The sequence below is a fragment of the Cetorhinus maximus genome, chromosome 11 (genome assembly GCF_964194155.1).
Source record: "Cetorhinus maximus chromosome 11, sCetMax3.hap1.1, whole genome shotgun sequence".
NCBI lineage: Eukaryota > Metazoa > Chordata > Chondrichthyes > Lamniformes > Cetorhinidae > Cetorhinus > Cetorhinus maximus.
Window position 1 is genome coordinate 68,064,073 of NC_135889.1, and position 22,939 is coordinate 68,087,011.

Here is a 22,939-nt window from a genome sequence, read left to right on the forward strand (position 1 = left end):
ATTAAGAATGTGTTTATTAATCCACTTGGAGTCATTCCTGTGTAATCCCATCTTGCTAATAATTGCCATGCATGCTCAACAATCTTGAGGGTGGATTTACACAATTACCTATCCATCATAACATTGGCAGAAGAGCTGTAGAAACCCCAGAAAAACTGACCAAGGGTGATGGTGAACAGAAAGAGCCGGGTGTTGCCAGCATAGACACAGGAAGATTCCATAACAAGGAATGATTTTGCTAATAGTTTGCTTTAATGGAAAAGAAGGGATCCAAATATGGAATCTTGGGGTAACAATGTGGAGCAAGAGGAGAAGATGGACTGCGGCGATTCAAGAAGGTGGCTCTCCACCACTTCCTCAAGGGTGATTAGGGAAAGGCAGAAAATGCTGATGTTCAGATCCCATACAAGAATAGAAAAAGTGCTATTGCAGGAAATGTGCTGGCCGTATTGGGACAAGTAGTCGTCGAACCAAACAAAAGCAGTAACGTGGAGAAATGAGGGCAGTGCTATTGAGATAATTTAGAGAGAATAGACGGTGGAGGAGAATGAACCAAGTTGATTACAGTAGAGTCAATGAGGAAGATCATGAACTATCGTACACTATGGGCCAGGTATTTGCAAAGTCCAGAAGACTCCACAGACCTTTAAAAATGGCGGGTGGGACACCGCTCCCATTTCTGACAGATCCAACTTTTGCTGGCGGGAGGGAGGGGGCGGGGCATGATTCATACGGGTGGAAAGCCTGAACTCAGCAGGGCCATTTGAACTTAGTGCTGAGTCCAATAAGACCCCATTTTGACTGTTCCAAGGGCCTTAACCCACAGTGTGGGAATTCCAAATTGATGAAGTAGATGTAAACGTCCTTGAAGGGTGGATAAAGTCTGTTATGTGTCATGATCTTATTTTTTAAAATTGCTCACTCTTTGAACATGTAAAAGCAGGCTTAAGCTGTCAGTGCGAGTTTAAAAAAACACACTGTTCGTCTGCTTTGATTGACAGGCCATTTGGTATAGGTTAGAAAAAAATTACCATCTGGTCATGCAGCTTCAATAGAGGTCTTAGTTGACATTTCCCCATGGGCTATTATTATGCCATTATGATGCCATTATGAGTTTCAAAAGCTACAGTTATCTCAGCAGTGGGTTCTGACTTCACAATTTGATTAAAGGATTAGTTGTCTTTTATATGGTATCTGAATTGAAGTTTGTTTGTCCTTATAAGAGATTAATCCCTTGAAGAGATTTAACAGCTTTGAATAGGTTTATTGAATGGGAGTTTTTGTCACTATCAAGTGTATATGAGTTAGAGGTATATTAGATTGTTAACATTTTATTTCTTTCTTACTCACATGGCTCCTGAGATCTGCCCATGGTGGATACTGAGTGAGTGGCTATGGAGTGGTATGGTGTATGGGGGCAAGGAGATGCAGAAATATTTTTATGACAGAATGTGTGCCATTGTTTTGATGAAATTACACTGTTTCCAAAATTCAGCTTGATTTTAGAAAATCCAACACCTAGTTGATTACATCAAGTATTATAATATCTAAATCCAGATGGCAATGCTGATACTGATAAGTTTAAAACCCACTACACTTCAATTGCATGAAAGTAGACAGTGAAACTGGCCCAACAGTATGGAAATAAGGGAAACTTAGAGAAAAAAAAATAGCATTTATATAAATGACAATGAGCAAAAGAGCACAACATTTGGGGGGGGGGGAATAGATAATAATTCCAGCAAAATGCCATTCTAACATACAAGTTATATTTACGATCATTGTCTCATATCTCTCCAATATTATTATTAATATTCTCAGTTAGATGTACAAGGTGACAGGAATTCTAAGACTGTATGTTACTCATTTAACAAATTAAACATCAGTATGATAACTTGCTGGACTCTTTAAAAAAACAGAACAGAGGGAGTTAGATTGCAGTAATTTTGCATCATGTTTTTAATTACAAGAGTGGGACATTGTGATCAGGGAATATTATAAATCCCTAATCCATTCATCACTTACATTTCTGACAACTTTAGTACATTGAGAAACTGATCTTGTGATTTGTGGTCAAAAGTATGGTTTCCAACTAGAATGTGGTGTAAACATGTACCAGATTTGGAGGGAAAAGCTCCTGTTTTACATACCAATTGGAAACATAATTTAAAAAAATACATTTTTGTGACATCACAGAACATTTGCTATACCTTATATATGCATCAGAAGTGCACAGCACAAATGGACTTGGAGCCCTAAGTATTTAGAAACACATACTCCAGTGTTCTTGATTGAAGTTTTAGTTCAATTTTATCTGTTTTGATTGAAGTAAAACCATTTCAGGAACTCCTGTGTGTCAAATTAAGTGGAAAGAGTGGAAAAATCTGGTAATGAGGCTCACTACCCTTGGGTTTCCTTCCCTGCCTCAGGAGGCCTTTCTCTGCCATGCACAATTGGGTGGCAGTGAGGAGCAAAGCCCACAAACCAGTTTGACCCCTGTTCCTACTGCCACTGACCCAAGGGACGGCCAGGAAAGTGGTGTCATAGTTCCTGAGGCAATGGCAGAAGGCACTTGAACTCCTTTTTGGTGGGAGAATGCCCAATGGCGAGCATTTCTCATCACCCTTGATTTTCGAAACTTTAACTGATTTTATGTCTCAGCCCTTTGGAGGCAGATCTTCAGGTCTTTTCTGTTCCTTTAAAGTTCCTCCTATCTCTTCAGTTGCTTCAGTGAATATCCCACTGCTATGTTGGGACATCCCTCTTCCCCCTATAGAAGTGGGCTCCTCTTACTGGTTTTCACCTTGTATAATGAATGAGGCTCAACCCTTGAAATTGGGTGGGGGGCAGGCGGGCATACACTGGATTTAAGCCAGCTGGCAGAAAGCTTGCCCACTTTGTCTGGTAGAGATTGAAGGATTCAGAACATCAGCTCTCCTCATGTTGATTAGCTCCATTTCTGAAAAGGTATTTTCCATGGGGAAAACCAAAGGCCAGAATGCTAGTTGTCTATCATACCTCACATAATAATGGTTCACAGCATTTAAACATTCCCAATAATAAGAACTGTGTAATTTTTCACCCATTACCAAAATGGCTGAGCTATGACTTAAGTACTAATTATTGAAGTAGTTAAATGTTTCATTGAATAAAAAAGCAAACCAGGCTTGTTATATTTGTATTTTACATGTTAAAGATGGAGTATTTGTCAGAAGTGATAACTGCCTATAAAATTTAACTTCATACTTTGTGGGGCTGAATTAGTTTCAGGGATCCCGAAAGTGATGCTGGACTCAATCCTGGGTAAGGAACCGAGAGGTGACTGTGACAAGAGTCTGGAAGAGATTTTTGAGGACCCAGCCAATTGAGAAGCCACTTCTGGGACTCCCAAACAATTAAGAATGGCATGCTGCTAGGAAGGGCCCATCCGCCACCTGGAAAACACAGACAGTGTACGAAGAGTGACTCAATGGGCACTTTAATTGGCTACCTGCCACCGATGGGCGGGTAGCTATCATCCTTCCAAGAAGCTGCCTCTCTGAAAATAGGTTAGAGATGGGAGCTTACTGGGAGACTAGCATGCCAGCCAGTAACAAGAAATTTGCTGGCAACCCTCCTCCAAACCCACCACCCCCTTGGGATGAAAATTCTGCCTGTGGTAATTACACAAACATTCAAATGAAGTATTTTTACAGCCTCTGCATAGAACATTTAAATTGGGGACCAAATTAAAATCAGCATAGCATAGAGACACAACTGAGGCAAATTATCAGTTTCAGTGCTGCTTTTGCTACAGCTGGAAAGTTAAAAGCAAAGCACAATTTGCAAAGAAATTTAACCATTTTTAGCCTTGCTTTGTCTAAAGCCTTTTCAGATAATTTTCTCAACAGATTTATTTATAGTTTTAGGTACTAAGAGACCAACTTTTGCCTTGCTGCTGCCTATTTATGCTATAAATGGTCTCGTAATGGGACAAAAATTATAGGGTTATAGCTGAAGAGTCTTCCATTCCAACTTTAGGCCTTATTGAAGCAGACAGCCAACCAACAAGCTGATTCACCCCCCTGCAAAATATCATTGGGTGTGCAGAATGACACTCCTACCAAAATTGATCCCTCAATGTCCTGCAGGCATTTTAGGAATCTGTGTGATATTTCCTGAGAGAAGCAAAACACTCACTCATTGTGCTGAGTGTATTAAACAGCTGATTAATGAGACACTTACCTGCTTCTTTATTCCTTAATACGTTTAATAACAGTGAGCTTTTCAAGTCCATCGTAGTGCACTTTTGCAACTCCAACAAACAATTCTGTAACCAAATATCTATCATAGATACTATCAACATTGCTGCAAAAGACATTAATATCATCAAAAAAGTTTTGTAATTTGGGTCTTAATCATGGTTGAACAATGCCACAATTTTACTTCAAAGTTCCGATCATTTTCTTTATAAAGTGCAAAATAAGAAAAGAATTTCAAAAAGGTTTTCTTTCTTTTATTTGCAGTCGATATTCTACTCCATCAATTGAAAATAGACCAAGTATTTGGGGTGAAAGTCCACCAAAGTTTGTCACTAAACCAACCCGGCTGATTGTCAAAGAAGGACAGAATGGCAAATTCTCCTGTAAGATTACAGGCAGGCCTCATCCTCAAGTAATTTGGCTGAAGGTAAAGCAAATTTGCTCTCGATATTGTATAGCACTGCTCTTAGAGAGCTCAAGACATTGTATTTCGTAAATGACTAAACTGAATAAAGTTTTAAAAAGTTCACAACTTTAAATTTCTTCTGACCTAATTTGCCCAGTCTATGGGCGAAATTTTACGGCAGCAGGATTTTACATTCCCGCCGAAGCCGGTGAGGTTTAGAATGTCTCACCGCATTTTATGGCCTCGTCCCCGCCGAAACAGGGCCGTAAAATTCTACCCTATATGTTTATTCCTGAAGTTGCTTACAGCCCTTTAGCTATTTATATAATATACTTATTTTCTTTGTGACTTCCTAGGTTTTAAAATTAGTCTTTGGTGGTAAAGTCTTTTATAAATAGTAATTTAATTGGATGAATTTTATTTATTTCCTTCATAATTTTGAAAATTTGAATTAGAGCACCTTGAACACTCTTATTTAAAGAAAATCCACCATCCACAATCTTTCCGAACCAGAATCACTGTTTCTTGCTTCCATACCATCTCAAGGGCAGTTATATCATTGTGATGTTTAGATGGTCAGAACTACACAGAGAACTAATTAATGCCCTTGATAGCAGCAATTCCTTAATTTTTTTTTAACTGAAGCTAATCAATTTGCTCATGATTTGTTCAATATAACGCTAGATTGTGTTCTAGATCATCACAAGGGCACCACTGTTCCATTGCACATACTCCTCTTGTGATTCCTTGTTAGCATACTACTTATTTGACACTTATCTATAAAAAAACAGCAACTGCCGATTGCCTTAAAGATTTAAATCCTCTTTATTCATCAACTTTGTTCCATTTAATTTGCTGAAGAATGTTTTCATGCTTTCTTCTTCTCCTTTCAAAGATGTAAAATTGAAAACAAATCTACAGCCAATCTTTCTAACTTTACATCCTATATTATATGTACCAAGCCAGGGGCTGAATTTTCCGTTCATCGGTCAGGTGGAGCTGACCCAATCGCGGGCGGGCGCGGAGCTAATTGCCGCTGGCGATCTGGGCCGTGCTGCCATTTTGCACGGGTGGGCCAATTAAGGCCCACCCAGCGCATTTCACGCTCCCGTGGAGAGTGGGATTTTTAAAATTGCAGCAGGCGTGTACAGATCGCCGGTTCCAATGGGGAACCGACAGTCTGTATAAAGAAAGGCCAGGCAACCTCCTTTAGGCTGATCATCATGGCCAGCTCCAGGTGCAGGGGGTTTGCACAGCAGGCTCCAGAGGAGGGCAGGCTGCAGGGTAGGCCAGCGGGAGGCCATTGTGCCCCTCGCTTCTCTGATGCATGCCTTGCTGCACTTCTCGAGGAGGTGGCAGCACGGCGAGAGGTCCTGTTTCCCAAGGATGGGAGGAGGAGGGCCCCCCACATTACGAAGCGGGCCTGGAAGGAGGCGGTGGAGGTGGTCAGCTCCCTGGATGCTGTCCGTTGATCGTGGACCCAGTGCCTCAAGCGCTTCAATGATTTGTTGTGCTCTGGAAGGGTGAGTACCATGTCGGCCTTGGCCATTTTACCCAGCAGGTAGCCTTAGCCTTTGAGGCTCCCCCGTCCCCCCTACATCTTACTGTCATTACTGCATTGGGCATTTGGTGCACGCTGGGTGGGCAAACACATAGTGACCATTCATACATCAGCCTTAGTGGTTGAGGAGAAGATGGGTTCTCCCCGCAGCATATGTTGGTGTTTGTCGCATTTGAATAGTCTGGGGGCAACCTGCAGGGGAGGCAGCTAGACACATACTCAGAACTCTAACACATGTCTTATTGACGGTGATGAGGTGGTGGAAGGGGAGCCTCAAGGTGTCATGGCCAAGAGCCATCTGCTGACCTCGGCGCCGCACCTAGTTGCGCCTCCTTGCCATGAGCGCTAAGACCCGTGTGTTATTGAAAGTGATGGACGCCGAAAGTGTCCAAGGTGGCCATTGGGGGAGGGGGTTGGGAGCAGCCATACTATCTGCTGGTGACTGATCACCAGTAGTGTGGACAGGAGCCGCTGGAGGCCTCAGATGGGCCACTGTGGTTGGGGTGCGGTGTGCGCGTGCAGAGTACATGAGCGATCAGCCCCAATAAATGGTGTTCTATGTTCTGCAGGTAAAAACTGCGCACAACAGCCATGAGCGTTTGCGCACTGGTGGTGGCCAGGCTAGACATACTGACCCAATTCGAAGAACAGGCCATGGAGCTGGGGAGGAGCCAAGCGGCCAGGTCGGCAGGTGTCGGCAAATCTGGGGTCCAGTGGCCAGGTATTTGAGGGCCACAGTCCCATCCATTCTGTCTTTCCACATCCAAACCACTGATGATTGCTGCAATCGTGATTGCTGCAATCGTTAATGCTGCAACACTGCTCATTCACAGACTGATACAGTCAGACATGTGGGTCATACCCAAAGGTCCCTCGGCCCCTTGAGGATGCGCGTCTCTAGCACCTTCCAAAGTCACCTTATTCCATTTCTGAGCACTATCCCCATGGCCTAACATGCCATGGCCTCGCTGCTGCACATCCAAATACTTATTGCATCTTAGGAGGGTTTGTACCTCCACCATCCCTTCAGCCAGTGCGTCCCACATTACTCTGTCCAAAAGGTCCTCAGCACCTCACCTGTCAACCTCATGGCACTCAACTTAAATAAATGCCAATACGTTAGTCATCCTTCTGCCAAGGGGAAATGTTGCCTTCTGTCCACCCGATCTATGCCCCTCATAACGGTATGAAGGTCAATAATGAGACCTGTCAATCTCCTGTGCTCCATGCCAAATGTCGCAAGTGTATGCAATGTTTCCTCATAACTCCAACTCTCCAGGCCAGCATGCATCCAGGTCAGGAACCTCTGCACTCTCCCCACTCCAATGCCATCCCTCCCATGAAGCGCAGGTCACAACTGAACGCAGAAGTGTAGATGTGGCCTCAACAGCGTTTTCTGCACTTGCAACATGACCTCCCTTTTCCTACATTTTATCCCTAGGCTAATAAAGGCAAGTTTGGCTTTGACCTTGTTAAACGCCTTATGTACCTGTTCTGCTACCTTACCGGGTCTGCCTAGCAAGGTCCCTGTAATCGTCGTGACTTCCCATGGTCCTACCATTTCTCCTGTATTCCCGTATCTTGCTTGTCTTGCCCAAGTGCTTAACCGCACATTTATCCACATAACATTCCATGTAGCATTCCTTGGGCCATCTGACCAGCCTGTCTGTATGCATGTGTAATGTTTGGGCCTCCTCTTGACTATTTATCACCCCACCAATGTTCGTCTCCATAGGTTCTGGAAGGGTGAGCGCATTATGAGCCTGGGGGGAAAGGGATGAATTGTGTTACTGAGTGAACACTAACTGATCCACTGTCCTTGTTGCTAATTTCAGCATCACCACCGCATGGCCACCCCCCAACACATCCAGAGTCCCCCTTCCACACCTGAGGGGCGTCAATTGGCATGAGTGTCACATCATTTCAGCGAGCCAGGCACCAGCGCAGAGACTACCACATCGGTGGGGAAGATAATGTTGGCTAGTGTCCCGGGGCACATTGGAGGGGGCACTTCACAATTGCTGGAGGAGATGGCATGGACAGAGAGTGCCAATGGTGCCAGCTGCCAGAGGACTGCAGGGGACCAGGCACGTGCTGAGTCAGGCCGTGATGATGTACCGCTGGAGATGTCCGCCATGCAGCAGCTGCAGGACAAGCGGCCGGGTGCGTGGGAGCATCTGGCAGTGTTGCATGAGAGTGTGTTTCACTTGGTATCTGTGGTGGAGGAATCCAGGCAGAGTGTCAGTGATGGCATGAACCTCAGGACAGAGCGTTAGGCTTCCTTCATTGAGAGATTGGCGACTCTCATGGAGAGGTGCTTCCAACGGATTGATCAGCATCTTATGGGGTTATGCTTGGACCTGCAAGCTCTCACAGTGCCAATGGCCGCAGGTGGTCATTGGCAATGTGGGAGATGTTCTGGGCACCAAGTGTCCCAGCTCAGTGCCCATCCATCTGCGGTGAGCAGGGAGGTCCAAAGTGACCTCACGTTGGCGCAGCAGCTGCCTGTCATCTCTGCGAGCTCCTCTCAGGGCGCTCCGGATGAGGGCAGCAGCTCCTCCGCCCCTCTGCCAGTGACCGTTGCATCCGTTGAGGCTGCGACAACTGGGGAGGTGCCAGTTCTGGAACTGGCCACTCCCTCCCAGGTGGGGCCAGCACAGGCTCCACGGGCCAGAGGACGCCCGCCAAGGTCATCGAGGCCAACAGGACAGCAGAGTCAGCAGGCTGTCTCACAAGCCACTCCGAGCGATGGGACGGCACCAAGACGAGGCACCCGCAAACGTAAGCATAAGGCACGTTAGGCACTCCACGGGGTTCTCACTGGTGCTTTTTTGTTGCCCCTAGATTAGCGAATTTTTTTTTGTCAACGTTGGAGCAACGTTTTGTTTTGTTTTTTGTGGCACCACCTGATGGATGGGAATAAAGTCCATATTTGTGACCATGGCTGAGGGTGTCTCCTTTGTGCTGCATTTGTCTGTTTCACAGACATATCATGAGTGTTTGAGTGGACATTGATGTTTCTGTACTAAGCCCTTAGTTGCAGCTGATGAAGTGGAAGATGTAGCACTTAAGTGCCACGTGTGGAAGCGCCAGGCAATGCTGTTCCTGCTGATCCATTTGTGTGGAGCTAGCTGAAGGTTCGTTGGATTAAAGTGTCCCGGGTGTCCCTGCCTCCTTGGTGTAGTAGCGGGTCGGCGTGCTGCCCCTCATCATTGTCCTGTGCTTCCTCATCCTCTGAGCCACTGCTGGATACATCATGTGCAGCCTCATCCACTGTGTCAAAGTCTTCATCGTCAAGTGCATCCCCCCTTTCCAGCGCAAGATTGTGCAGAGCGCAGCATGCTACCACTATCACAGAGACTTGATCTGGGGGGTACTGGAGTGTGACCCCTGAGCGGTCCAGGAACGGAAGCACATCTTGAGAAGACCAATGGTTCTCTCCACCACAGCCCTTGTGGAGCCCTGGTTCCTATTGTAGCGCTGCTCAGCTTCTGTTCTTGGATAGCGGAGAGGCATCATGAGCCACCTTCTGAGGGGATAGCCCTTGTCATCCACCAGCCATCCATCCAGCCAAGCCAGAGCACTGAAGAGCCCCGGCACCTGGGAGTGTCTGAGGATGTAGGCGTCGTGGGAGCTGCCTAGATATCTTGCACAAACTTGCAGAATCTGCATCCTGTGATCACACACTATCTGAGCGTACATGGAGTGGAAGGCCTTCCTGTTGACGAAGGCACCGGGCTCACCTGCTGGCACCTTTATGGCCACATGTGTGCAGTCTATTGCACCCTGGACACGTGGGAAGCCAGCAATGGCCATGAAGCCTCTGGCTCGCTGTGCCTGACTTGCCTGGTCGCAGCGGAAGTGGATGAAGTTCAATGCACGTCTGAACAGAGCGTCTGTAAACTGCTTGACACAAGTGTTGACAGTTGATTGGGAGACACGGCAAAGATCACCCACTGAGCCCTGGAAGGAGCTAGATGCATAGAAGTGGAGGGCAACTTCAGGGCTGCTGGCATGGGGTGTCCATCCACACAGTTAGGAGATATCTCAGGGCCAATCATCTGACAGATATAGTTGACTGTCTCCCTTGACAGTCGGAGCCTCCTTTGGCACTGCACCTCAGACATGTTGAGGTAGCTGCTTCGCGCCTGTATACCCTGGCAGCAGGATAGTGGCGTCTTCTGCGGCCCCTTCCACCTTGGACAACCTCTTGGCCCTGTGCCCCTTGTGCCTGCGCCTGGCCTCCCAAAGGTGGCTCCCCTGGAGACTGATTGTCCAATCCTGGCCTCCTCCTTATTCTATCCCTCCCTTCCTCCTCTGAGGAGCTGCCTCCAGTGGAGATGTCAGAACCCATACCCAGGCAAAATGGAGGCCTCTGGAAAGCTGCAGGCCCGATAAAGATTCCTGACTGCAGACTGCTGAGCTGAAACTTCAAAGTACAGAGAAAGCTATTGGAAATCGATCTGAACTGCTACCAATCACACAGGCAAGTTTAAAACACTTGCTGCAATAAATACTTCACATAAAACATTGACAACCCCACTGAGCCCACATATCCTGCCCGTGGATGAGGTTTGTTAAAAAGTCACTAACCCGCCTGCCCGTTGTGCCTGTGCGCCGAGCCGAAGATCGCACGGGCCCCTCAAAATCAGCGTCGATTGCCTTAACAAGCCCTTTAATTAATGGCGGGTGCGCATCTCGCATCATCGTGCGCCCGCCCAGCTAAATATCGCGATGGCGCACGGTGACATCGGGACGTTCGCCCGCCATCAGCGCGCGCCATTTTAAGCGCTGACGTGCGAGGCCCACCACCCGCACATCACCCAGAACATTCTGCACGTGATTCAGTTATCTCTATCCATAATTAAGGGTGGAATTTAGGCCTGGAATTTTGCTCCCAAGTCAGTAGTTCTATTTGCCCGCCTCAGGATTTCCTTCTTTCTTCTTTCGCATGGCTTTAGGAGCAGAAGCTGTCATCACAGTTTTAATGTCAAGTTCCAAAACCAGTCCAATGCCCTGCTGTAGAGCAAGTGTAACTCCAGGATGTCACCTTCAAGCTTGAGTTGGCGACAAGATATTGTTATGTGCTTCATGGTTTGGTCAGGGTTTCCGCAGTTGCAGCCAGGCAAGGTTTTAAACTGACACTTGTACATCAGGTGCCCACATTGGGCATATCCAGTCCATATTCTATTGAGGGTTATCCACACACTCCAGGGGAAGATTGAAGCCTGGTTGTTGAGGTGTTGGGTCGGAGACCATGTGTGGAATTTTCCATGCCTGCTGGCATCGGGTGTGTTTGGTGGCATAAGCGGATAATGTGGCGAGAAAACCAAAAATCGGTTTCACAATGTCGTGAAACTAGTTTGTGATATCTGCTCAGCCCTTCCTTGGTGGGCTGCATTCCCTGCGATTGAATGTTGGGTGCCTCATTGTAGTACATCTGCATATCGTTATAAGGCCAATCTGCAGTAATTATCCCCACCCTGCTGGATCATCTGTCCACGTCGGCGTTATTACACGCTGGTGCAGAACACATCTTGACAAGTGTCACATGAAGAAGTCGGGACTTACCACTAGGGCCTTGCTCACATTGCTGACATCCGAGGAACAGAAGATGCTGGTGCCTGACAGCAACGGGACCCTGGGGGAATGTCCATGGCATGCTGAGTGGATTTTCATGGACATGGCTCCGCCACGAACCAGCTCACAGAAGGTGGAAAGTCACCATTGAGGATCTGCTCACAATTGTTATGGCATGGCGGATGGTAAATTCTGAGCTGCTCAAATCCCAGAGGGAAACTTGAAACAGCTGCCAAAATATGTTTTGCAATTTGTATAGTATGAGGAGCGGTTCTGAAATTGGGAAATGATTTCCCCAACCATTTGTGATGATTTTATAGTAAAGTAAATATTTATTAAAAGAATAAAGGGAAAAAATAAAATACAATTACATTTAAGCACAAGAATGGCTTCACACGGTAAACAATACTTTAAAACAGTTCCACAAATCTTAACTTAACTACCCCCAGAGCTAACCCTTCCCTTTTCTGTTCAGCAACTATCCTTATAGATTTTAAAATCAATAAAAATCCAATAATTTTACCACACAGTGCCTTTTCTTTGGGGCATCCTCTGAGGCTGACAGGAACTGAATCTTCCAGTCTGGCCTTGTTCACACTATCTTTTGGGAGTTCTGAGAGCTATTCTGCTGTCTCCTGGGAGTTCAAAGCAGCTACCCCCTCACATAGGTTTCAGTATTTCCTTAAATGCATTCCTTCCCATTGATCTCTCTATTGTTTCAACCAGCCTCTTCAGAAATGCTTTCTTCCCAGAATTGATTAAATTGTTCTTTACTTTAGCTCTTTGACTTGTAAAAATAAACTTAGCCTATCTTTACCTCACTTCCTTATAGCTTTTTACAAACTTTTGAACTAAAACAACTCAATTCAAACTATTCCTGTTATTGCTTTAACATAGCAAAACCACTTCTTACTGTTGACTTTAGACCCTTGCTGTCTCTTTAGCTCTTAATCCAATTACAGCTTGGCTTCCAGTACATAAGAAAATGTGCCATGGTTATTATCAGAAGAAAATAATTACAAATTCTTGTTTTCTTGACACAATGGTTGATGGTTGAGGGGTGGAGAGAAAGGTCCAGCTCTGTTTGGAAGAGGAAGGTGTACCAGGGGGTGGGAGACGAAGGTCTAAGGTTGACTTGGAGAGGAAGAGGTATCAGGATGGGATGAGGTTGGGAGGGGGAATGAAGGTGTCAGGATGGAGTGAGGTTGGGGGGGTAGGAATGAAGGTGTCAGGATGGGGTGAGGTTGGGAGGGGGGAGGGAGTATGGGGGAGGAGGGGTAACAGGGGAGAAGTGACAACTGGGGAGGTAGGTGTAAGGGTATATGGTATATGGTATGGAAGGTATATGGTAAGGATTTTGGAAGGGGGAAGGAGTGTAGAGAGAGGAGGGAGTCCAGGGGGAGGAAGGAGTGCGGAGGGGGGGGAATCCAGGCAGAGGAAGGAGTGTGGAGAGGGGAGGGAGTAAGGCTGTAAGAAGAAGTAAGGTTGGAGGAAGGAATCGGGAAGCAGGAAGGACTAAGGGTGGAGGAAGAAGTAAGGGCGTCTAAAGGAGTCAGAAAGGGGAGAGCACTAAACAACGGTGGAGTCCAGGTGGGGAAGAGGACCAAGGGGTGGAGTCCGGGGTGGATAAGCGGTTCCAAACAGGGAAGGGGTCCGGAGGGGGGATGTCCAGGTGAACTTGCGAGGGAGGGCTCTGATGAATCCATGACTGCATCCTGGGGAATGAACTGAGGGTGGGCGTGGAATGAGGGAATGGTGAGGATGACCAAGGGCAGAGTGAGGCGGTAGGATGGGAGGGTGAGGGTTCGATGGTAGTGGTAGAAGGGGCAGCAAAGTTGGTTGGTAGGGTCTCGGGGGCAGACATGGATCTTGGTGGGGGGGAAGGAGGAGGTTAGGGAATTGAATGTGGGTAGGGGTGGGATTTTCGCAAAGGAAGGGAATGTGCACGTTCACCTGGACGTCCCCAAAGGAAAAGGGTTGTGGCTGATAGGTCACGGAGAGAAGCTGGAAGGTGTTGCCATAGGGGTCAACAGTGATGGGGGAAAGGAAATGGGTGACTGGGGGAAGGGATAAGTCAGGGGTGCTTATGAAAAAACGAATAAAGACCATGCTGTCTAAATCAAAAGTGAAACGACAGTCGCGGTGGGTGAGATCAGGTGCTGCATAGGAGCGTGCTCCTTGGGTGGGCGGAGATGCAGGTCGGTTCAGATGGACAACTGAAAGCGAACCCCAGCAGGCAGCATTCAAAATGCTCAGGACATTGAGATGAGTGTGATAAGTGAAGGACCCATGTGCATGGGAGAGTGCTTACACGAGGCTTCAATGGTGCTGCCACAAACATACTTCTTCCCCCAGAATCGTGGGCCAGCTGACCCCTCTGTGGTAACAGAGGATGAGGTTGAGGGGCTTACAGACAAAGGGGACTTGGAGAGAGAGGACAGCCTCTGAGATTGCTGAGTAGATGACCCAGGGGTGTCCAGCTGTCACTCCTCCCAGCCTGACCTCTTGAGAGGAAGGAGCACCTGGAGGGATGTCGAGGTGCCCTGCTTCCCTCTCGTGTTGCCACTGCAGGAACTCACCCCATGGTCCCGCGATGGAGTCCAGGTCTGCACACATCTCCTCGTTCTGCTGGGCCAGGGTCTCCATGGCCATCCTCCCAATGGAGACCTCCATATGCGCATATGTGGGCACCACTTCATCAAAGAGCAGGTGGACTCATTCCTCTGATTTGCATGCCACTCTGTTGAGGGCTTCTAACAGCTCTGTGTGATGTTCCCACACCTTCTGCTGGCTGTTCAGATGAGTTGGAAGGCCGAATCCAGAGGCTCATCATCTAACTCAGACCTCACAGATGCCTCTTCACCCAGCAGTCCTCCGAGTGCCGGGGAGCTCGGCTGAACCTGCCTCCTCCTGCTGCGGACATGTGTCTGTGTGATGACCACCAGATTGTGAACCCGAGCCTGCTCTAGATCCAGGTCCCACCGAGGTATGTGTCTCTGCGCTGGTGCGAGGCGTGGGTAAATGCTGTGATGGGTCTTCTAGGTTGCTTATTTCTAGCTCTTTAATGGAGGAGGTGTCCTCTTGGCTGGAGGTGAGGACCTGGATAGAGCTGAGCGACTGGCTGGCTGAGGGTGTCAGTTGCCAGGCAGAGCTCCCTGTGAACCCGAGTAGAGATAAGTAGTGCATGGCAGCACAGTCAAAAGCAGGAGAGAGAACACTCACAGTTGCATTGAGAGATGGATGATGTGGTGCAGGATCCTCACGAGGTTGTTTGCCGCTCACATCACAGTCACTGCATGCACAGTCCATGTCCTCACCAGTCAATGCGATGACATGTTCCTCAAAGTGAGTGAGTAGCCTAATGTGGGCCACACCGCCCCTGGTCTGGAACTTTTTCCTGCTGGCATAAGCAGGCTTCTCCTGCACAAAAACAGATGGAGAGAGTATGAGCAGGACACATGGTACTGCCTGGAATGTTGGCGTGGCAAGCGGAGCCATGGACAGGATGAAGCACGAGCTCCAGAGGATATGAGCCTGATGGGGATGTGAGGGTGTGTGTGAGAGTTAGTGATGTGTCCTTTGAGGTGAGATCCCTGTAGATTTGTGAGTGTGTGAGTTGAAAGTGATGAGAAGAGTGAGATACTCTGGCAGAACGGATGAGACCATTCATCCTGTAGCGGCACTGGATGGCTGTCCTCTTTTGCAGGGCATTGGCGCTGACCACTGCTGCCACCACTTTGCATGCTGGATTGGTGATGCAGCTGCCCATTCCTGCAGCTAGAACGAGGGGTAGAGAACATCTTGGCGGGCCTCCAGGGCGTTCAAAAAGCGCTCGAGGGACGCATCACTGAAGTGGGGGGGCTGTAGTTTTTTTGCCTTTCGGGTCCATCCTGTCTTCCGTGCAGCAATCGTGGGCTGGAAGCACTGTGAGGTGTGCATGCGACTGCACTTTAAATATGGTGCCTGGCTTGATGAAGCAGCGAGGTGATGGCGTGGCGGGTGAATGGGAACCTGCCCGCAGTCGAAACAGCATGTTTCCTGGGAATGCATAATGAATGCGGCGGGTTTGAGACAATAACGCATGAGAAACCTTCATTGTAGCTGGCGGGTAAAACGTCATTTTTCCCACCCGCTACCGCACTTAGTGCAAACCTGGGACGATTCCACCCAGTGTGTTTATTCGGAGGGATGTTTTCTGCCCAAGCTTTCCTTCAGGTTTTATCAGTGTTATTTAACTGGGGATGTTTTATTTGTATCCAGAGTGGGTTTTGTAGAGCCATGTGAAGAGTTGGAGCAGTTTTGAAGGTCCCTAAGGCTGGGGATGTTCAAATTGCTGCTGATACGCGTTATTTCTCTGCGTGTTGCTGTGTACTGTCGAATAGATGCGGGGATCGATATCTGACAGGACTGGTAACCACTGAACTGGAGTTGATCTCAGTTCCAGGGATTATCATCGTTACTAAATGAAGTTGTGAGTCAGTGAATTTGGTGTGACGACTTGATGCCCGTCCGGGTGCACAGCACTCAGCTGTCAAGAAGACCAGAGCTACAGCAAATGCACAAAGGACAGTAGATTTTGCAACCCAGCTTGTGAAGGCGAGCTTGTGAATGATGTTCACTCACTTCAGGATAAACTTCCCCAAATGGCGGGATGTTTGTTCTGGGGCTGCGGTTACAGAATGGAATCAGGCCTGCCACCCACCCAGGTGCAGATTGGAGTTCTGGCACATGTCAGACAGGCTATTCAAAGGGCCCATCCCGGTTCTCTGGGACTTTGTCCCAGTTGTTTTGTTAAATAAACAACATTTAGCCCTCCCTGCCCCCAACCACTCTCCATGCCCCATCCTAGACAATTTATGCACCCTACCCACCCCTAATGGCCCCTCATACCTGCTATGCCAACTTATTGCCAACTCATGTACTTCCAGCCACCATCCTTTGCCCTTACAGCTACCATGTCAACTCACCAAGAATTTACCATGGGCAGACCTCAGGAGCCATGTTGAGATGAAATAAAATAAAATTCTAAATATCTATCACAGACAGATTTTACTACAGTAAAAAAAAATCTACCATTCATGAAAACACATTCAAAACATTTAAGACCCATCAAGCACTTAATCCCATATAAAAACAAAGAGTTGTATTTTTAATCCCACATTAAAGATTGCCAATTCTTTATTAACCCCCTTGAGCTGATAATCAAACTGTGAACTTATAATTCCCAACTGAGATAATGATAGGTTGTGGAAAGCAGCCAAGCATTAATAATGACATAATGATAGCCCTTGGGGTAATGTCAATAAACAGTTACTATAACTGCTAGACCAGATTTTTTTTCAACTCTCGCTGACACAGGCAGCCTATTTTTAAAAAATATTTAATGAGCTGGGGATTTAAATAACTTGACAGCATGACAGTTCAACAGACCTTATACGCCCTTCAAAAGCTTTTACAGCTACTGTAAAAGTTCGTAACTTCCACACTGCAGGTTAAGGCCATTGCTACAGAAATAGGGTTTGCTTGAACTCAGCACTTAGCCCTGTCCGCTTTCTCCTTCTGGCTAAAATGGAATCTGTCAGAAATGGCGGGGGGGGGGCAGGACTAGAAAAGTGGTGGGAACCCCGTGTTGATCATTTTCAGGAGGTCCAACAGAATCCTAAAGCAATCAGGCACTTACCTGGGCAGTGATGGGCCTCCCATTAAATTGAGACCAGTGCAGGGCAGAAATCCCATGCCTGAGAGCTGCCAGCCAATCAAAGGCCAGCAACTTGCCAGTAGTGGCAGCATCACTGGAGCGGTGGCCATTGCTGGTGCTACAGTGGGGCCTTCATCAGGGATCAACAGTGAAATCCTGGAGAGGGCATGGGAAGAGGAAAGCAGGAAGGGGGCGCCAGCGAGGCAAGAGAATGCAGGCTGATTGAAAGGGCATGGCTTCCCATGGATGTGGCACAGTGTGGCACAGGAGGCACGGCTTTCCATGGACCCAAAGACAGGTCCCTCGATCAGGCATAGAGCGCCTAAGTGCGAAGAACCCCCTAGAAGACTACAGGCAAACCCAATGGATTTTGCATGGTGGCTGTCCTGCATTGCAAGTTCCCTGGCTGGTACAATTCCACCCTCCATTCTTCCTGACCAGAGCTTGATTGTTTTCCACCCTGCACCATCCATCCTGATCAAACTGTCCCCCTCCGTCTCCAAATTGGCCTCCAGAAGGGACATAAAATTCCACTCTAACTTTCTAATCTTCAATCTATTCATAATTAAAAATGTATTTTTTAAGGTAATTGACGCAATATTCCATAACCCTGAGTGGAAAAAAAACTTCATAAAATATTTTCTTGAGTCCACATAGATTAATGATTTCTGAGCTAAAGTAGCAAGATCTCAAAATTGTTACAACTCTACAACTCTCCCTTTCCAAAGATCCATGAGAAGAAATGTGTCTTTACTATTTCTCTAACATCTCAATTCTAATTTTCCCTTAATAAACCTATCTTAGGGCAAAATCGCCCCAGAATTACACTAAGAGCAGTAGAGGGCATGAAAAATGACTTTTTACCCGTCAGCTGCAATAGCAGGTTTTCGCACTATATTGCCTGCTTCCTGCCTTATTAAATATACAGCCATAGGAAACACGCCGTCTCACAGGTGAGCGACCTCTGAATTGCCACCACGCTGATACCTCACCGTTTCCTCACTCCGGGCATCATATCTAAACTGCAGTCACCCATGCAGTTCTCAATGCTTGCGGTCCAGGACTGTTCCAGTGAAGACATGGCCCCGAAAGCCAAGAAGAGTTCAGTGACTCATCGCTGGAAGGCCTTTCGGAGGCCCGCTGTAATGTCCTCCACCCTCGCTCTGGCCGGAGGAGGTCCAGCAATCTCACCACTCTGGCTTGGGAGGCGGTGGCGGTGGTAATCTGTGCCAATGCTGCACAGAAGAGGTTGGCCATCTAGTTCAGAAAGAGGATAAATTATCTCATCCGTGCCACCAAGGTAAGGCAACCACCTTATCACTGTAAACTCTCAAGGCCATCACACATTCGCTGGCATCTCACTCACTGCCAGTTCAAGGGACATCACCACCCATTCTCACATACACCCTCACATCTTCATCTGGCCTCATCTCTTCTGGAAACTGCCTCCTCAGCCCTCACCATCTTGAGGCCACTTGCACAGATCAACATGTGCCCACACACACACCCTGGGATACCCCCCTTCCCCAGTATAGCCCTTGCCCTTAACCCTGTTCCCTTACCTGAGGCCACTTCTCCCCCTTCCCCAAGCAAGCCCTAGCCCTGCAGCTGATGAAAAGTTACCCCCACCTTACAGCTGGTCTGGTAACTAGAGTCCTGCCCATGAGCTCCCACTAAAAGTGATGTGGTGCTGCCTGCAAAGCCTGGCGCTGAAGGCCGCGAGTGCTGTCCAGACCAAGATCGGCAAACAAACTTCGAAGTCCCGAACGAAGTGCAGCTCGCCAGGTGCACGTCGCTTATGTACAGCTGTGAAACACATCAGCGTGCAATCACACCAACATGTCCGAATGATCCAGCGTTGGGGGATGATTCCGGAGAGGAGGGCTTATAATGAGATACTAAAGTATTGAAATTAGGTTCCCAACATGAGGCGGCAGGAAACACAGCCCGCCATTAACGGGTGGAGCGGACAATCGCAAACTGGTTTCACGGCGGCCAATCTTTGCCTTCTCGCTATATCGTCCACTCGTGCTGCCAAATTCCTGCTGCCAACAGGAGCTGAAAATTCTGCCCTTAGCTTTTATCTTCTGTGATAAACATAGCGAAAATAAATTCAATAGCTCCAGCTTGCACCTATCTGCAAGTTGTCCTTCTGTTGCATGCTTTATTTGTAATATTCATTTTAGTTATTGTTATCTTTCATGATTTCAGACTCTGCTGCCAAAGGGAGACATGAATGTAACACATGCTCAAAGTCCAACAGCTGAGTACAATGTGGCTAGCTCCCAAAGAGTTAATGTTGCAGGGCAGCGGGTTGTCTGCTGTAGATTAGGTTTCAGGCTGTGCATCTGACCAATTTCCAAGAAGCAATAAAAGATAGTTTAACATCCCACTGCTTACTCTTACTGTTCCTTTGACAAATCTATTCAATTGAACCCAGCAGGGGTCATTGCCATGTTTGACTGATGGATTTGATTGGAGGGGGGAAGGTGGAGAGGGGAGATTTGGCTGATTAAAAGCTGACAGCAGTCAGCAGTTTTAAAAGCAAGAGAACTGTGGAAGCTGGGGAGCAGTTAGGCACCAAAGGCTGCAATGAAATAATGAAGCGGGGAGGTATTGTTCAGTCAAGGGTTCAGTCAAGGAAGGTGACTGGCTTAATGGGGTGACATGGTGTATTCAGGCTGGATTTTGCAGTTAGCAGCGAGCAAATGGCACAAGCAGTTCATTACATTTACACTTCCCCATTGACTTTCAATGGATTTTTGTGCTGGAGGACCCAACCAGCCAGCTCTCCAAAATGTGAAGTGTCCTCTGGGGCCTGTGTGAACAGGGCAAGCAACTGTGTATCTCTATCAAATCTTCAACCTGATTGCTTAAAATGAGCAGTGCGGAGACTGAATCAGGTAGTGTCAGTTTGAATGTTGAATTCATCTTAAATCAGGTACAGAGAGCGAAATAGAGAAAGGTAAATAAAGATTGAATTCAGAGAGAGATATATGAAAGAGACCAAATGAAAAAGGAAAGCAAGTTTTTAAAAAATATTTTCTAAATCTTCAATAATTAAATCTGAAAGAATGAGAATCCACATTTATCAAAGTTAAATGCAGTGCCAAGGAGGTTGTTTGGCAATAATTAAGACTTACCACATTGCTAAAAGGGTCTCCTATTGGTCATCCGGACCTCAGCACTTGCCCTGTCATACTCCACAGCAGAGTACTGTGCACCTGTGGCAGAGGTCATCACACACACATCTTGTTGACACTCAATTCAGTGCAACAATGCACACCATAACGGGAACTCTCGGCTCAAAACCCCTCCCCGGCTTCCTGTCCTCGCAAACATCACTCCCCGACACATCTGCTGACTGATGAAAACCCACAAGCTGGTTGAAATCATCTGTGCTACATATCATTTACCATTTCAAGATGACTTGTTCAACCCACCTACTGCCCGCCTTCCATTTCAGCACCCCATACAAAGCAACTTTCCTGAGCCAGATCCACCAGCAGACATCCTTTGGATCAAGGAATGGGAAACACGGGAAGTCCCTAACAAGTTCCTCGTGACAAACCCCATCTGTTGACTAAGATAAAAGCAAAAAACTGCGGATGCTGGAAATCCAAAACAAAAATAAAAATACCTGGAAAAACTCAGCAGGTCTGGCAGCATCTGCGGAGAGGAACACAGTTAACGTTTCGAGTCCGCATGACACTCAATTCAGTGCGACAATGCACACCATACCAGGACATCGATGATTGCTTCGGTGCTGCTTCATGCTCTCGTCTGGACCTGGAAAAATGTATTAATTTTGCTTCCAATTTCCACCCCTCCATCATTTTCACATGGTCCATCTCTGACACTTCCCTTCCCTTCCTTGACCTCTGTGTCTCAATTTCTGGTGATAAACTGTCCACCAATATTCATTACAAGTCTACCGACTCCTACAGCTACCTCGAATACAGCTCCTCACACCCCGCTTCCTGTAAGAACTCCATCCCATCCTCTCAGTTCCTCCGCCTCCGTCGCATCTGTTCTGATGATGCTACCTTCAAAAACAGTTCCTCTGACATGTCTTCCTTCTTCCTTAACCGAGATTTTCCACCCATGGTGGTTGACAAGGGCCCTCAACCGTGTCTGGCCCATCTCCCGCGCATTCACCGTCACACCTTTCTCTCCCTCCCAGAACCATGATAGGGTCCCCCTTGTCCTCACTTATCACCCCACCAGCCTCCGCATTCAAAGGATCATCCTCCGCCATTTCCGCCAACTCCAGCATGATGCCACCACCAAACACATCTTCCCTTCACCCCCCCCGCCGGCGGCATTCCGCAGGGATTGTTCCCTCCGGGACACCCTGGTCCACTCCTCCATCATCCCCTACACCTCAACCCCCTCCCACGGCATCTTCCCATGCAACCGCAGAAGGTGCAACACCTGCCCCTTTACTTCCCCTCTCCTCACCGTCCAAGGGCCCAAACACTCCTTTCAAGTGAAGCAGCATTTCACTTGCACTTCCCTCAATTTAGTCTACTGCATTCGTTGCTCCCAATGCGGTTTCCTCTACATTGGAGAGACCAAACGCAGACTGGGTGACCGATTTGCAGAACACCTTCGGTCTGTCTGCAAGCATGACCCAGACCTCCCTGTCGCTTGCCATTTCAACACTCCACCCTGCTCTCATGCCCACATGTCCGTCCTTGTCCTGCTGCATTGTTCCAGTGAAGCTCTACGCAAACTGGAGGAACAGCACCTCATCTTCTGACTAGGCACTTTACAGCCGGACTTCTCAAATCAGCAGATAAAAATGTGCTGAAACTGGGTGGGGTTCAGGTTACATAGCAAATCAAGTGAGAAATATGGCATTCAAGTTAAAATGAGGCCCAGGAATTGTCTCAAATTTCGGTTCTAAGTGAGTTAGGCACACCCTTGCTATTCAGCTGCCCAAAACCTACCTGGAGATAAAATCAGGGACAAGGACTTTTTGACTAATATTCCCAAGTGGTGTTTTCCATATTTATCAAACATTGTTCATTGAAATGAATGTGAATCCAACTTTTGCATCTGGGAACATGCCAGTCGTGGCTTAGTTGGTAGCACTCTCACCTCTGAGTCATGAAGTTCCACATTCAAGTCCCATTCCAGTGCTTGAACACAAAAATCAAGGCTGGTACTCCAGTGCAGAACAAGGGAGTGTTGCACTGTTTGAAGTGCCACCTTCTTTAAATGGGGTCTTAAACCAAGGCCCCATCTAGGTGCTTGGGTGGATATAAAACATCCCATGGTGCTATTTCATAGGAGAGCCAGGCGATTTATCCCTGGTGTCCTGGCCAATGTTTATCATTCAATTAAGAGCACAAAAGCAAATTATCTGGTCATTATCACAATTTGGTTGCTGTGTTTCCTACATTACAACAATGACTACACTTTGTCTGTAAAGAGCTTTGAGATGTCCA

At 47.3% G+C, this 22,939-nt stretch overlaps 1 protein-coding gene across 1 annotated transcript in view; it reads left to right on the forward strand.

Annotated features, from left to right (window-relative positions):
• The window catches only part of LOC144686672 (myosin light chain kinase, smooth muscle-like), a 433,503-nt gene that overhangs the window by 162,985 nt on the left and 247,579 nt on the right, over positions 1-22,939 (forward strand). The window contains exon 5 of the mRNA XM_078552188.1: positions 4,506-4,668. Within this exon, the coding sequence (XP_078408314.1) occupies positions 4,506-4,668 (163 nt within the window). The remainder of the gene's footprint in view (positions 1-4,505; positions 4,669-22,939) is intronic.